This window comes from Canis lupus, chromosome X, assembly GCF_011100685.1.
Source record: "Canis lupus familiaris isolate Mischka breed German Shepherd chromosome X, alternate assembly UU_Cfam_GSD_1.0, whole genome shotgun sequence".
Classification (NCBI taxonomy): Eukaryota; Metazoa; Chordata; class Mammalia; order Carnivora; family Canidae; genus Canis; species Canis lupus.
Window position 1 is genome coordinate 17,901,578 of NC_049260.1, and position 15,648 is coordinate 17,917,225.

The 15,648-nt window shown below is 45.2% G+C and overlaps 1 protein-coding gene and 1 long non-coding RNA gene across 4 annotated transcripts in view; one reads left to right on the plus strand and one right to left on the minus strand.

Moving 5' to 3' along the window:
- Positions 1–1,049: 1,049 nt before the first annotated feature.
- LOC119868401 lies at positions 1,050–4,616 on the minus strand. Its single transcript, XR_005386190.1, has 3 exons — positions 4,413–4,616; positions 1,911–2,083; positions 1,050–1,242 (listed from the first exon to the last, which is right to left on the minus strand). It is a non-coding gene; the product is annotated as an uncharacterized LOC119868401 (long non-coding RNA).
- The window catches only part of PHEX (phosphate regulating endopeptidase homolog X-linked), a 209,933-nt gene continuing 197,524 nt past the window's right edge, over positions 3,240–15,648 (plus strand). Inside the window, exons 1-3 of one of the 3 annotated variants that reach the window (XM_038587067.1) lie at positions 3,240–3,437; positions 6,132–6,472; positions 11,663–11,731. In XM_038587067.1, the coding sequence (XP_038442995.1) occupies positions 6,355–6,472; positions 11,663–11,731 (187 nt within the window). In that variant the 5' untranslated portion in view covers positions 3,240–3,437; positions 6,132–6,354. Of the gene's footprint in view, positions 3,438–4,714; positions 5,004–6,131; positions 6,473–11,662; positions 11,732–15,648 lie in introns of those variants that run through there. The other 2 variants (XM_038587065.1, XM_038587066.1) reach the window with 2 other exon arrangements.

Genomic DNA, 15,648 nt, shown 5'->3' on the forward strand with positions numbered 1-15,648 from the left:
AGTTATTACAGTTTAATAGAATGCTATGCAGTGGAATGCTTTGGGAAAGGTCTGAAGGGTTTCGGAGCTGTGTTACTCATGTTTTAAATTTTCTTTGTTTTAGGACTCTGACATCTTTGGGCCTGTGGACCCAGGGAAGGCCTAGCCCTCGTGGGGTTGCCTCATTCCTAGAGATAGTAAATGACTTGCCTTGTAGCATGCCTTTCCGATGCAAACCAACCAATCCTGAGTCCTACCCTCACCTGCCTCCTTTTCTCAAGCTCCTGCAGTCCAGGACGCTAGCCACCCAGAACTTAGATCACCCCAGGGCCAGCTGGTGGACAACTAGAGACGCTCCTCTAGACCGGCACCTGCTGAGATTATTCAAACTCTCCTTTCTTAAGCCTGTCTGGCGGGGGGGGGGGGGGGGGCTTAACCTGTCTGACCATTTCTTTCTTGAAAACCATAATAAAAGGCTTTTGTGTGTGTTTTCCCCTTGCTCTTTCTCCCCTCACCCCCCACCCTTGCTCCTTCTGCCGCCTGACCAGCCCTGGTGCTTTCCCGTGTGGCCCGTGTGACGTGGTGTGCCCCTTCCTCTTGAAAACCGTGAGTAATAAACTCTCCTTTCAAAGCCTTTCTCTGGGTCTGTCATCTTCCTCTACCCGTTTCAAATGAGTCTTGGGTACCTTTCAAAACGAGCTCGACAGATTTGAGTTCCAGCTGGGCTCAGTCATTTGCCCATCGTGCGACCTTGGGAACATTACCCTGTGCCGGCTTCGTTGTCCTTATCTGTACAACAGAAGGTTCCTCTACCACGGGACCCATGATAATACGCACGAAGTGAGTGTGCACTGAAAAAATAGTAGCTGATGGCCAGTGATGTGAGAAAATCAAGAAATCAAATCCCCCTTGAGGCTCAGGAGTGAACAGTACAACACATGGATGGAAAGATGTATATATCTTTCCTAATGTTCAATTATGAGTAGCAGCAAATTGGGAGATATATTTTTTAAAGATTTTATTAATTTATTCATGAGAGACAGAGAGAGAGGCAGAGACACAGGCAGAGGGAGAAGCAGGCTCCATGCACCGGGAGCCTGACGTGGGATTCGATCCCGGGTCTCCAGGATCACACCCTGGGCTGAAGACAGGCGCTAAACCGCTGAGCCACCCAGGTGCCCCCGGAAGATTTTTCGTGTATGGCTACTCTTGATGCCCAGCCGAGAAAAGGTTTCCCCCTGTATGTGATGATGGCTGCTGTTCCTGTTAAGGAAATGAAACCTGCTAATTAGTCTTTTCAACAAGAGAATTAGAGGAGGCATAGTTTATCGCTTTCCCTAGGTCTCAAGTGTCATTTTGACATGCTGTACCTACCTTCACTAATTACCTGAGGCAGATAAGCAAATTTATCAAGTAACAGGGCACAGAGAAAGAGGCTGGCATTTGAAACCTCTCAGGCCTTAAGACAAATACCTGCTGTGTGACCTTGGGCAAATTGCTTAATAGCCTCAAACTTCAGTTTCCTCATCTGTGAAAGGAGACAGAACACCTAGCTAAGAAAGATGTTGGAAAAGATCAGATATAATGTAAATAATGAGTCTCATCAGTGGAAGGCCTGGGACCTGAACCTTCCGTAGTGCAGCTCTGAGCTGGCGCCATTCGGCTCTCCTCTCCCTCTCCTCCCTCCCTCCTTCCTCCTTCCTCCTTCCAGGGGATGGATGAACACATTTTTCAAGTTTTGAATCATTTCCTTCTTTCTCACTGAAACCGTAGCTCACATGGGATTTTACTGCCTGAAACAGAAGACCCCGCACATCCGAGTTGTGAGCAGATGCACTCGCCCAGCACATAGACTGCTTGGCTTGTCATCCCGGCCACCAAGGTGGGGCCGAGGTTGCAGGATTCCCTTCTCTCTGGATCAATAATTGTACCTGTGAGTCCTACAGGGAGAGATGTAAATGCTCAGGCGAGTCCCAGGGCGGCTGGGGTTTGGCCTTTTTTTCCCCTCGGGCTGTCCATTCTTGCAGATCCTCCAGGAAATCTTCCCCTGTCATTCAGGCATGACTATTTTTCTGGACACTTCTAGGCCTTTAGTGCTCTGTAACTAAGTTGCCAAGGGCATTGGGGTTTTTAATTTTTTAAAGATTTTATTTATTCATGAGAGACAGAGAGAGAGAGAAAGAGAGAGAGAGAGAGAGAGGCAGAGACACAGGCAGAGGGAGAAGCAGGCTCCATGCAGGGAGCCGGATGTGGGACTCGATCCCGGGTCTCCAGGATCAGGCCCTGGGCTGAAGGCGGCGCTAAACCGCTGAGCCACCTGGGCTGCCCAAGGGATTTTTTTATAACTGGCCCGGTTTACCTATTGGGAGCCCCTGACATGGCTTCTTCATTTGCCCTTTCAGGGCCTTGCACAGGCCCAGACCCCCAAGAAATGCTCAAGAAATTTCTGTCGGTTCTGTTGACTGATTGCCGTTAAAGCTCAAAATAGTCCTGGAAGTTCTGAATTGAAACATTATTCAGCAGACATACCTGCATAGTGACTTTTCAGTTAACTAATTTTCATGGCTCTTGACAAATGAGAACATTTTTGACATCCCCCCTTTTTTATCCTAGAATGACACTTCACCCCCAAAGCACACGAAATAATATGCCATAGTTTAAATATTACAAGTTCGGACAAAGACACATTGACCAATTTCTCTGACATAACAGCCTGTGTTCAGAGAACATCAAGTAGAACAATTTTGGGAAGCTGGTCAAGTGCCGGTGAACATGTTGCTGTGTGTGTGTGTGTGTGTGTGTGTGTGTGCGTGCTGTGTAGGTGAGGATAAGAGGCAGCATCTTCTTTAGGATTTCTATAAAGGGCCAGAGACTAAATGAGCTCCACGGGCCATATTTGTGCTGCAGAACTACTCAGCTCTGACCTTGTAGCGTAAAAGCAATCATAGACAATATGTAAACGAGTGGGGGTGACTTTGTTCCAATAACATTTATTTGCAAATATAGGTGGTGGCCTGGATTTGGCCCATGTGCCCGAGTTTGCAGACCCTTGCTTTTATCTCCTGTAAGCACTCATTATTTCTCTCTACTTTGAACTTCTTTTTTTTTTTGCTCTGATTTTTTTTTCTGTGCTACAACTTTTTTTTCTTTTCTCCTTCTTCTTTTTTTTTAAGATTTTATTTTTAAGTAATCTCTGCACCCAGCATGGGGCCTGAACCCACACCCCTGAGGTCAAGAGTCACACGCTTCACTGACTGAGCCAGCCAGGCGCCCCTGATGTGCTACAAACTTATTTTTAAACGCAGTTTGAGTGCAAGATAATCAACAGCTCCCAAAACGCTGAAAACTTAATACAGAAAATGGCACAGAATGAAGAATGCACCTTCTAATGGGTGATTCACCAGCACCCTTTCTTCTACCAATCCCCCACCTGCTCTCGAGTCTTCTTGACTCCTTTGGTGAGTAAAATAAAACCGCATTACATGAATAACTGTAGTTATTTTCAATGCCTCGAAAGTTATTACTTTTATAGATTTGTTATCATTGTTCAATTAATACCTGATTCTATCTGCTTTTGTGTTTCTTCATTTGGGATGGAATGCGTGATAATTTTCCTGTTACAATTAATGGAAGTATTTTTTGGTTTAATGGCTTTTCAGTTTGTAATTGAATGTTCAGGAATGAATTCATGCATGAATTCAGGTTAGGTGAGGAATAGGTGCTTCAGGGCAAGTCTCCATTGCCCTCACCCCTGGGGAAATCTCCATTCCAAGGTGGGTGAAGGCGCCCCGCAGCTGGCAACCTGCAGCCACCAGTGCATGTCAGTTTGGACCCGGATGGTGTGAAGAGATTCAGAGAAGAAAGCAAAGTGGGAGGAAGTGGCGTCCTGCCTGGGTGGATGTCCTCTCCCTTGTGCGCAGGGGGCTTTGTCAAGCCGCAGACATACAGAGTTTGGCACTGATCCCCTTGCCCACTTTCCCCTCCCTGTGTGTGCTATGCAGCTTGAGGCTGGTCCTTGGGTTCTCATCTGCAAACCAGAGATAAAAAAAAAAAATACCTTTGTTATCAAGCATGTAAGTTTACCATGAGGTTAAAATGGGAAATGGACGTGCTATACCTATGCGATATATCATTATCATTTGAGCATTTAGAAGGAATTAGGAAGCCAAAAGACCCCCCAGACAATAGCATCTGAGTTTCCCAAAGCTGTATTTTAATAGAAGAATGAGTACCTGGGGATCCCTGGGTGGCGCAGCGGTTTAGCGCCTGCCTTTGGCCCAGGGTGCGATCCTGGAGACCCGGGATCGAATCCCACGTCGGGCTCCCGGTGCATGGAGCCTGCTTCTCCCTCTGCCTGTGTCTCTGCCTCTCTCTCTCTCTCTCTCTGTGTGACTATCATAAATAAATAAAAATTAAAAAAAAAGAGTGAGTACCTGGACCTAACTCATCCGATTCTCATTGTTCTTATTTCTCCCTTCACTGTTATGGGCCATGAACTGTAGATGCTGGGGCTGTAGGGCTGAACTCGATGGACATGATTCCTAACTTCATAGAGTTCACAGTCTAAGCAGTTCTATGGAGTCAAATCTAAAAACTCTCGGGAGAACCCCATGCTAGGAGCCAAAGGCTAAGATGTGTTCTAGAATAACAACAACAAAATAACATCAACGGGTAATGAGCACATAATATCTAAGTACACTATGATGTCACAATTTGGACAAAAACTTGTGCTCTTCTGCCTTTGGGGCAACATGAAATGAGCAGAACGTAAGGTGTGTTTTGGAATAAGTCTAAAACCTTGGAAGAAACCCATGCTGAGGATGTAAGGCCTGACCAAGACCAGCCAGATAGCACCATGAACAGGTGGCTATGTTATCCTGGGCTCGACGGCATCTGTTGAGCTCCGGTGTGACCCACAGGGCCACGGGCACATGTTTTGCATGAGAACTATGCTCTATTGGTTTTCACACGAATCCTCTACCCCCATTCCCACTGTCCTATGAGCTCCAGCAAAACAAAAACAGGTAAGTAGTAATTGTGTTGTGAATTAATGCTATTTTAAAAAATATTTTATTTATTTATTTGACAGAGAGAGAGAGAGAAAGAAAGAATAAGTAGGGGGCTGCAGGCAGAGGGAGAGGGAGAAGCAGGCTTCCTGCTGAACAGGGAGCCTGATGTGGGGCTCGATCCCAGGACCCCAGGATCACGACCCGAGCTGAAGGCACACACTCAACCGACTGAGCCACTCAGGCACCTGAAATAATGCTATCTATTTCATTGGGTAATAAAATCCATAGCACTGGACTCTCGGTTGCCTTTCCCCATGAATAAAGCAGATTTTCATAATTTAAATTGTTAGCACAATTAAACAAATCAAAGACCCAGTCATCAACTCAGTCTTTCCAATGAAACCAATCGCCTTTGATTTTATCCCGGAGAATCCACTGAAATGGGCGTTTTGTGTAAACAGAAAACCATACTAACCAAAGGTGGCCTTGGTGGGGCTGGAGGGCCAAATACCCGAGGGCTCTTCCTATCAAAAGACACAGGGCAAAAAAATCTTTTACCGTATCTTCTGTGGTCGCTAATAATAATTTGAACACTCACCGGTCTTTTGTACAGTTCTGAGCACCGCAGAGAGGAAGTGCTTTTTTCCTTTTCCTTAAAAAAAGTTCCAGTCCAAACCATCAGCCTCTGTAGGTTGTCTTAATTGCTACTTTGCACTGCACTGGACTAGGACTCTGATTTTTGGCACATGCCGTCATGCACAAAGTTCTTAAAATAAAATGCTCCAGGATATCCCAGGAACTCGTAGAGGGCTTTAAAAAGGGACTTGCACACAGAAACAATATCTTTGATGGAGACAGTTCAGGGAAGCAGAATGATTATTGCAAAAGAATTGCGTGATTCATCGAGACCTTAAAGTGGTTTGGGGGAGTTTGATGAGAATCCAGTTTTGATAAAGACAATTGTTTTTTTCCTCCCTAAGTGACTATACATTTAAATAGCTAAAACATCTGTTCAGCAGCATAGTAAAACATGTACACTCAGAACGCCTGAGAGAAGAGCCTGCCAAATAATCGGTTGAGAGGGACTTTGCTGGGGGGGAGAACACCAAGATAAAGCAACCACTGTTTGTTTTGTCTGGTCAGGGGGAAAGCCAAGGCAACCAATATTTTGGGTTTCTTTTATTTCATTTGTGAAGAAATATTTGAGAAAGAGTGGCAAGGGAAGATTTCCTGACGGGATTTTTAAAGCTGTCTATTAGTAGAAGAGCAAGAGAACCTTGGATGTCAACGCCTAACAGACTCTTGAGACCAGCCACCAAACCACAAAAAGTGACTTTCTCTTCGCGTGGCCTCTACGTCCCTCCTGATGGAGACAGAAATGGGGAGCAGCGCGGAGACTGGGAAGACAGCCAATAGAGGCACGCGAATCGCCCTGGCTGTGTTCATTGGTGGCACCCTGGTGCTGGGCATGATCCTCTTTCTAGGTAAGTGGGGCACTGGAGGCCAGGGAACAGGGCAAGTGCAGTTAAGTTTCTTGGGACTTGCTCTGGCAAACCTGGTCGGGATGCAGGTGGAGAGCTGTTTGCCTGGGTTAGTAGGTGGTGTATCCTTAGCTGCTATTAAATATGCAAAAGGCAAAGGAGACTTTTCTTGAGGAAGCCGAATAAATAAATGCACGCAAGCACCCAATGTATAGTCCAGGATGTCAAATGGGTATAAGGTGGCTTCCGGTGGCTGGAAGATTCGGTTGCACTGGGCAAATGTCTTTTTTATGTGTTACATTTTACATTTAGCAGAATGAGTGTTTGTGAATTCATAGGCAGATACTTTCCTTTATTTTGTGAGGAAAGGCTTCACCTTGTGATCAAAACCACGCTGGAATTTTTTTCCATTTGACTTTTGTTGCTGTTTGCCTGAATGAACCATGAAATTTAACTTAAAAAATACAAAGCAGTCTTTAAACATGCACCTTAATGATATTCCTCAATGGCTTTCTAATCCAATGACTCGGTGGGATGAAATTTTAACTCTGCCTTTCTAGATTTAAAGATTAATATGAAGGAAAACAGAGGTCTTCCTTCCAAACGTTTGAAGGGTATTGTGATTCAATGATTTTAATGACTCTTGGTGAGAATGATGTACCCAGAGAGTATATATGATGAAAAGCATATTCTGTGAATACGATTGAAATATCCTGGAAAGGGGAGACGGAGACGGATGTTCTAAAACTGTAGGCATTTGAATCTTTGATTCTTATCCTTTGTATTTTCCTCATACAGCCCCTGCTATTTCATTAGCTTGAAAGCTATATAGGAACCAGCCCTATACTTAGGCAATTTTAGGTGCTATCTGAAGGGTAGCAAGTCTGGAAACATTCTTTGGCATGTACAGGTTGCAAGAGGCCATGTTTATTTTGGCAAAGGAAAGCCAGTGATTAAACTTTTAAAGAGTTGGGGTTGTGTGGTTGAAAACTCTGCTAAAACCAGTAAACCATCTTTCCATGTTTTCTGTGGCTGCAGATTTAGGAAATTAGATAGGTTTATTGTTTTCTGGTACAGCGAAACGTCCTACTCCTGCAACTGAACCTGGGGCTCTCAGAAACTTTTCTGAGATTTCTCAGCACTTGGGGTTCAGACATGTGTCCTATCCTGAAATTCAAAGATATGGGCATGCCAAGGAACTACATACTATGTGGGAAGTGAGTACAAAGTTAGACTATTGGGGTTTTGCAAACACTCCCAAACATAAAAATCCAAATGATGATTGTTTATGTAAAAATAAACATCGTTTTAATGATGTTACTGCTGCTCAAAGCATTTTGAAATTCCACCGTTTAAGAACTACTAGATTCTGAGGCTGTTACATCTTGGTTGGAATGTCCTCAGTGGCAGCACATCTTTGTTCCTGGCGAGGAGATGATTCTTTGGAACTCAGCTCTAAAGTTTTTAGAGCACAGTAAAATTCATGAAGCCAAGCAATGCTATGGGTAAGGGGGCCTGTGTCAAGCAGGAAAAAATAACTGTAGTGTGCCCAGTAACCTGGCTCTTACTGCAGATTTCTAAGAGGAGTTCTCCTGGTGTTGGAGAATAGAAGTGTGGCCTCTCTACACCTTCACTGCTCTGTGCCGTCTGTGGACTGGCAGCATCAGCACCACTTGGGAGCTTGAGCTTCCCTCCCAAGACATATGGGTTCAGAATCTGAATTTTCATAAGATCCCCAGGTGATTCATTAGCAAATTAAAGTCTGAGGAGCCTCGCTCTAGCTGACCACGTCCACTTGGATGTATAGATATTCGGGGATGTTTGCTTTCAGATACACGCACATTCTTTTGTAGGTTTCTGTCAAACATCTCTGCACCATTTCAGACTTCCTTCCCACCCCCCTTCTTCCCTGCTCAGCCCCCCTGGCTCTGCTACTCACCTCCACCCTGCACTCAGCGAAGTCCTGGTCTGAAAATCTCCAGGCACCTGCAAGGCAATGCCCTTTGTGACAATATTCTGGTTAAGTCCTCTTCTCTTCAAGGCGCTTCCTGGTTGATATTTTTCTGTTCTGTCCAAATTGAGGCACATGCCTGCAATTTCTAGCATCCCTCCTTACCCCTTTGTATATTAGGCTCTGGGCTAATCTCTTTCCTAAACCTTAGTCCTTCTACAGTAAGAGCGACTGCCACTAGCCTTGGGGTGGTCTCAGAGAAGCTAGAAAACTAGAAGTGAAAATGGCAGGTATAACCATACGCCTATAACCAGTTTATTTTAACGTGTCCTTTCTTCTCCTCCTCCTTCTCCCCACCCCCCAGAGTCTATTTCTCAAATGTAATAGTTGGCAAACTTTTTCTGTAAAGGGCCAGATAGTAAACCTTTTCAGCTATCTGGGCCCTACAGTCTCTGTTGGCGCTACCTGACTCTGTTGGAGCAAGAAAGTAACCACAGACAAATATGTACACAAATAGGCATGACTATATTTGGATATAATTTGATTTCTGAACACTGAAATTTGAATTTCAGATCATTTTTACGAAATATTATTCTTCTCGTGATTTTTTCCAACCACTAAAAAAAATATAAAAATCATTTTTAGCTCACGGTCTGTACAGAAACCAGCAGTAGCCTGGACTTGGCCCATGAGCCATAGTTTGCTGACCCCCCACTATATGGTCATTCTCAGGCTGTTGAACTGTGGATGAAGTTCACACTGCATTCTGAAGTCATTTTTACTGGTTATAGAAAAGTCTAAAATGAGAAACCAAACTGCTCCTTAAGGTTTTTTTTTTAAAGCATCTAACCAGTAAAAGGTAACATTTTCTTTTTTTATATTAAAAATATTCTCTTTGTTGTCCCACTTTCATTCACCCTCACCTTCACATTATCTGGGCTTGTTGATTCTTATTTATTTGTGGGATCTTAATCCCCCCATGGACATACTGCTTTTCCTTGAGGGGTTAGGTCTGTCTGCATCCCAATTAATTTAATTTAAACCTCCTTTTTACTCATATTCAGATAAAGATATCTAGTTCTGCTTCCTTAGAGGGTTGGGTCAAGAATTCTTTTCCATGGGAAAAAAAAGAATTCTTTTCCATGAAAGCAATTACCCTTTAAATTACCCATTTTATTAGCTTTTTAAAAGAATAGAATAAAGCTAGTATCAAGATGGTACTGTCCAGAATCATAACAGTATTATTTATAATAAAGTTTATTTTTCCATTATAAAAAATAACACAGGCTCATTAAAGACCTTTTGGTAAACATATAGAGGTGGACTGAAGGGAATATGTCCCCCATGGTTCCATCACGGAATGAAATATTTCATACTAATGTTTATGCTGCACATTTATATTTTTATCTAATTTTTCTTTGCTCTTTAAAGAAATCAAAACACATCTTTATGCTAAGATCATTCTTTTCTTTTTTTTCCTTTTCTAAAAGATTTATTCACTTTAGAGGAAGAGAAAGAGAGTGCTGGGGGGGTTGGGCAGAGAGAGGGAGAGAAGCAGACTCCCCACTGAGCATGGAGCCCAATGCAGGGCTTGATCCCACGACCCCAAGATCACAACCCGATCTGAAATCAAGAGTCCGACGCCCAACAGACTGAGCCACCCATGTGCCCCTAAGATACTTCTTTTCTTAAAAATAGACCTGAGATGTTCCATAGGCAATTTTCTTGTATCTGTAATATAACAAAGTAAAAAGGCTGTTTGGAGGATGGCTGCAGAGAAAAGACCAAAGAAAAAGCAGGCTCCTCTCAGAATATGGGTGAATCTAGAATACAGATCACCACACGGGCAAGAGATGTACAGGTCTTCCATCTCTAGCAGAAATATAGGTATCGCCATGCTTTCTGCTTCTCATCTGAGGATGCCACAGAAGGCCTTGTCTCCCCTTCACCCCCCACCATCCATCTCTCCACAGCCGGATCTCCAAATGATTCCTTATTTCTGCTCAGAGAGTACAGCATTAATGAATTTCCCTTAACTTCCTTGGTTACCAAAAAAAAAATATTTTTGAAATCTAAACTCACATCTGCTAATGCCCAGGTGCTGCCTGGAGTTTACAAATAGGGCACCCTTCTGTACTTCTGCAGAAATCCATTTAGATAATATTGCCAGCCAGATGGGGAAAATTAAGCCATTGGTGAAAAGCTAATTCCATCTTGCAGAGTTTTTGTTTTGTTTTGTTCTGGAGGAAGTAGTTGGAAGCTTGGTCCACAAGCTGCATCTGTCTGGTAGCTGGGCTGAGCTCGGTGGGAGGAGAGTATGTGAGGTATAGGGCAAATCATGACTCTCTTGCTAGATGACTGAATAATATAGAGTGTATGCCCCCCCCCCCGCATCTATGGATGGTTTAGATAAGATTCAGAACTTTAAATGCTACCACACATGCTATTTTTTCTCTTTCCGGCCTGGATTTGCTCCAAATGACATAGTTGTAAGGTTCTTTCCCCACACCCCCATCTCTAAAACAAGAATATAGTTGTAAACAAAAAGAGTGAAATTATGAGACTTAAATCATAGATAATTGGAGATGGAAGAGACTTTAGAGATCATCTAGCCCAGTGGCTCTCAAATTTGTGCATCGGAATCACCTGGAGAGCTTGCAAAAATGCAGATGTCTGGGACCCACCTCCAGACTTTCTGATTCAGGTCAGCAATAAGGCTCAGTAATTTGTCTTCCTTTTTTTTTCTTAAAGATTTTATTTATTTACAAGTGAGTGAGAGAGAGAGAAATCAGGAGCAGAGGCAGAGGGAGAAGCAGACTCCCTGCTGAGCAGGGACCCTGATGCTAGACTCCATCCCAGGACCCTAGGACCATGACCTGAGCCAAAGGCAGACGCTTAACCGACTGAGCCACCCAGGCACCCCAATAATTTGTATTTCTATAGAGCTGCCAGGGGAGGCTGCTCCTGGTATCTGGGCACCCTACTCTGAGAAGCAACGGTCTGATTGCACACACTCCTCTTATATTTTAGAGAACCGAATTTCAGAGCAGCCGAGTCTCGCCAAGGTGCTTAGCTTGTGACCGGTCTGGTTCCGTGGCACTGAGCCAACCGGATTTTTGAACGTGTCAATGCTGAGAAGGATGAACTGATACCAAATGTCTAGCATATGTGCCTGACTGTGGGTTACCTGATGGTGGTCTGCTACAAGCCAGTCATTTCTTTATTTTGGTTTGTTTTTTCAGTGAGTCAAGGTTTCTTAAGTCTCCAAGCTAAACAGGAGTACTGCCTGAAGCCAGAATGCATTGAAGCTGGTAAGTCCGTTTTCCATCCTGTGTCAAGTTATCATTATGGTACCTTGGGGAAAGGAAGGGAAAACAGGTGGTATTTTTAGTATTCTGTTTGCTTGAGGTTTACCAAGTACAAAATGCAATTTTGATGAAATTTTAAGTTTACCTTCCAGTCTCAGTGTGAAGTTGTGGAGTGTAGGTTTCCTGTTTTCTTCTTCCTTGCAAAAAAAACAACAAAAACAAAAACAAAAACAAAACAAAAAACAAAACAGCTGTGCGGTATTCCAAGTCATCATTAAGGAAATCGGGAGGGGCTTGGGAAGCCAAATGACTTTTTCTTAAGACTCGAACAGAGAGACCGTCAGCCTTCCTAGGGCCTCAGCTGGATATGGGTCCCTATTTACCCTAAGGAGTCTCTGTGTATCGTTTGGTCCATAGGTTCGATCTGTCTGCATCTGAGCAAGGATCCTCTAAATCCCTGCCTCCACTGTCGCCTGAAATCACTCTGGGTCCTTCCAAGTCAAACTTTTCTTGAGATGACCATGTATGAGTGGGTACTCCACAGTTAATATGAGTGTTGAAAGTTGCCTCGGTTTTGGCAGAGTTATTATATTCCCTCTATAAGGAAATAGGGTTAAGGCCTAGATTTGCAGGACCCAGGTTGCAGCCCCCTTCCCATTCTTTAAGTGGGCTTAAAAATAGGAGCGTATTTTCCAAGGGGAAAGTCGTAAGGATTAGTTAAGCACATGGCCCTTTCACTTTCGGGCTTAAGGGTTTATTTTATTTTATTATTTTTTAAAGATTTTACTTATTTATTCATGAGAGACAGAGAGAGAGGCAGAGACACAGGCAGAGAGAGAAGCAGGCTCCATGCAGGGAGCCCAATGTGGGACTCGATCCCAGGACCCCAGGATCACGCCCTGGGCCGAGGGCAGATGCTCAACTGCTGAGCCACCCAGGCGTCCCGTCCTTAAGGGTTTAATGAATTAATTTGCCCAATATTTATTCCACGTCAGGCACCGACTCAGCAGTGAAGTTGAATGACCAGGTAGGGGAAGTAAAGACTCTCACTAAACACAAGGTGATTAATTTGGAATAAAAATATTGGCTGGTGGTAATGTTATGCAGAAAATTAAAATATTCAAGTAGAAGAATGTGATAGCAAGTGACAGGATGGCTAGATTGAAAAGTCTGAGGAAGGGACGCCTGGGTGGCTCAGTGTTTGAGCATCTGCCTTTGGCTCATGGCTTGATCCCGGGATCTGGGATCAAATCCCGCATCGGGCTTCTTGTGGGGAGCCTGTTTCTCCCTCTGCCTATGTCTCTGCCTCTCTGTTTCTCATGAATAAATAAATAAAATCTTAAGAAAAAAGAAAAGTCTGAGGAAATGATGCTGAAATGACCCTGAATGATGAGAAGGGATGTGTTTTGTGAAGATCAAGGAAAGGGCTTTCCAGATATGGGGAAGAGCTGGGGCAAATGTCCCAGAGCCGAAGAGCTTACTGGGTAAGGGGCAGAGCACATGTGATGAGGGTTAGTGGGGAAGCTAGGTGCCAGCGAGGGTGGGTTTTTCCTCAGTGTGTTCCAAAGCTTCTGGAAGGTTTCAGTAAAGACAGAGACATGATCTTATTAGCATTTAAAAAGATCTCTCTGTGGAGACCTAGGCTCACTTTTTGAGCGGAGAAGAGACCATAGGGAGCAAGTTGCAAAGAAGGCAGGAGGTTATTTTGGTGAGCCAAATGAGACTCGATGCTTTCTTGAATTCTAGAGATGGAAAGGCAGGGTGTAGAGGGTTTAGGAGCCAGAGGGTTGCCGAAGGATTTGATGTGGGTTGTGAGAAAAAGCAGAGAATCAAGAGTGATGCTTAGATTTTTGGCAATGGCAGCTGCTGAGATTGAAAAGACTCAGGTGAAAGAGCTTTTAAATCCAGAGGTCGGGATCCCTGGGTGGCGCAACCGTTTAGCGCCTGCCTTTGGCCCAGGGCGTGATCCTGGAGACCCGGGATTGAATCCCACTTCGGGCTCCCGGTGCATGGAGCCTGCTTCTCCCTCTGCCTGTGTCTCTGCCTCTCTCTCTCTCTCTCTCTCTCTCTCTCTCTGTATGACTATCACAAATAAAAAAAATTTAAATCCAGAGGCCTTATACAAAGGTAATGGATTAGACAATTCCCTCATTTTTTTGGTCCTATTTTTAAGTGGTCAAGATATAATTTTTACCCAGGCATTGTGTTAAGTGATTTACACGTGTCGTCTCATAAAATCTTCCTAAGAACCCCATGATGCCAGTGCTCTCCCCAGGCCCAACTACAGATGAGGATATGGAGGCTTCTGGAAGCTAAATAACTTGCCCAAGGTCATGTCCTGAGTTAGCTACTAGGCTGGGCTTCAGGTTCATGTCCCTTGCTCTGCATCAGTGCTTTGGTGTGATGAGGCGGAGCCGCTTAACTCTTTGGCCTTGGTCCTGTCTTGCTTTCTTCTAACAATAGACCTACTAGTGTCTGGTGACTAGACGACCCTTTCAGCTTCTCCATCTCATCCCGGGAAGGGTGAGCACGATTCGGGGATTCCCGTACCTTCCCTGTTTCCAGCTTGAGCAGCTGACCTTGAGTTTCCCCCTGGAAAGATGACCTGAAGTAGAGTGGGGCACCAGGTGGGGCTGTCAGAGGTCATGTTTTAGACTTCATGTCACCTTGTGATTTTGCTGAGGTTGAGTCCTTGCAGGTGTGTGAAATTGAGACTTTTGAACTAAAAAATTTGCAGTTTCAGTTTGGGCAACTTTTTGTATGGAGAGCCACTTACTATAGGAGTTTTGTCTCTTTATTACAAATCAATAATGCAAGAGTAAAACTTACAGAATGCCATTTGATAATGTCGCCTCCTGCCAGCTAGTGTGTTTTGCCTTGCTGCCAGGTTTTTTATTTTCACATTGGTGAATGGCTTTCTAATATTGAAAAAAATACTGATTTTTTTTCTGTTTCTGTGACGAAAGGCTCACCAAGGATTCAGCCTCTTTAGTGTAACATGAGCCTCACGGTGCTTAGGGGCCTGCAGAACAGCTGTTAGGTACACAGTGCAGAAACGTGTCCCCAGGAAGGTCTCAAATGAGAAGCAGCGCAAAGGTGAGGGAGCCGCGCGCGCGCCTGCGTGCACGGGGGGGACGCGGGGGGAGAGTGTGGGGTATGTGTGTGCGTGCGTGCGTGGGTGCATGTGTGCATGGGTGCGTAACGTGCGTGCATGGGGCCACGTGTGTGAGTGGGCCTGCGGGATATGTGTGCGTGCGTGCGTGGGTGCGTGCGTGCATGCATGGGTGCGTAACATGCCTGCATGGGGCCGCGTGTGTGAGTGGGCCTGCGGGGTATGTGCGTGCGTGCGTGGGTGCGTACGTGTGTGCATGGGGCTGCTTGTGTGAGTGGGCCTGTGGGGTATGTGTGTGCGTGCGTGCATGGGTGCGTACGTGCGTGTATGAGGCCATGTATGTGAGTGGGCCTGCGGGGTATGTGTGTGCGTGTGTGCGTGGGTGCGTACGTGCATGCATGGGGCCACGTGTGTGAGTGGGCCTGCGGGATATGTGTGCGTGCGTGCGTGGGTGCGTGCGTGCATGCATGGGTGCGTAACGTGCATGCATGGGGCCGCATGTGTGAGTGGGCCTGCGGGGTATGTGCGTGCGTGCGTGGGTGCGTACGTGTGTGCATGGGGCTGCCTGTGTGAGTGGGCCTGTGGGGTATATGTGTGCGTGCGTGCATGGGTGCGTACGTGCGTGTATGAGGCCATGTATGTGAGTGGGCCTGTGAGGTATGTGTGTGCGTGCATGTGTGGGTGCATGGGGCCGCGTGTGTGCGTAGGCCTGCGGGGTATGTGTGTGCGTGCGTGCGTGGGTGCATGGGGCCGCGTGTGTGAGTAAGCCTGTGGGGCATGTGTGTACGTGCGTGTGTGCGTGCATGGG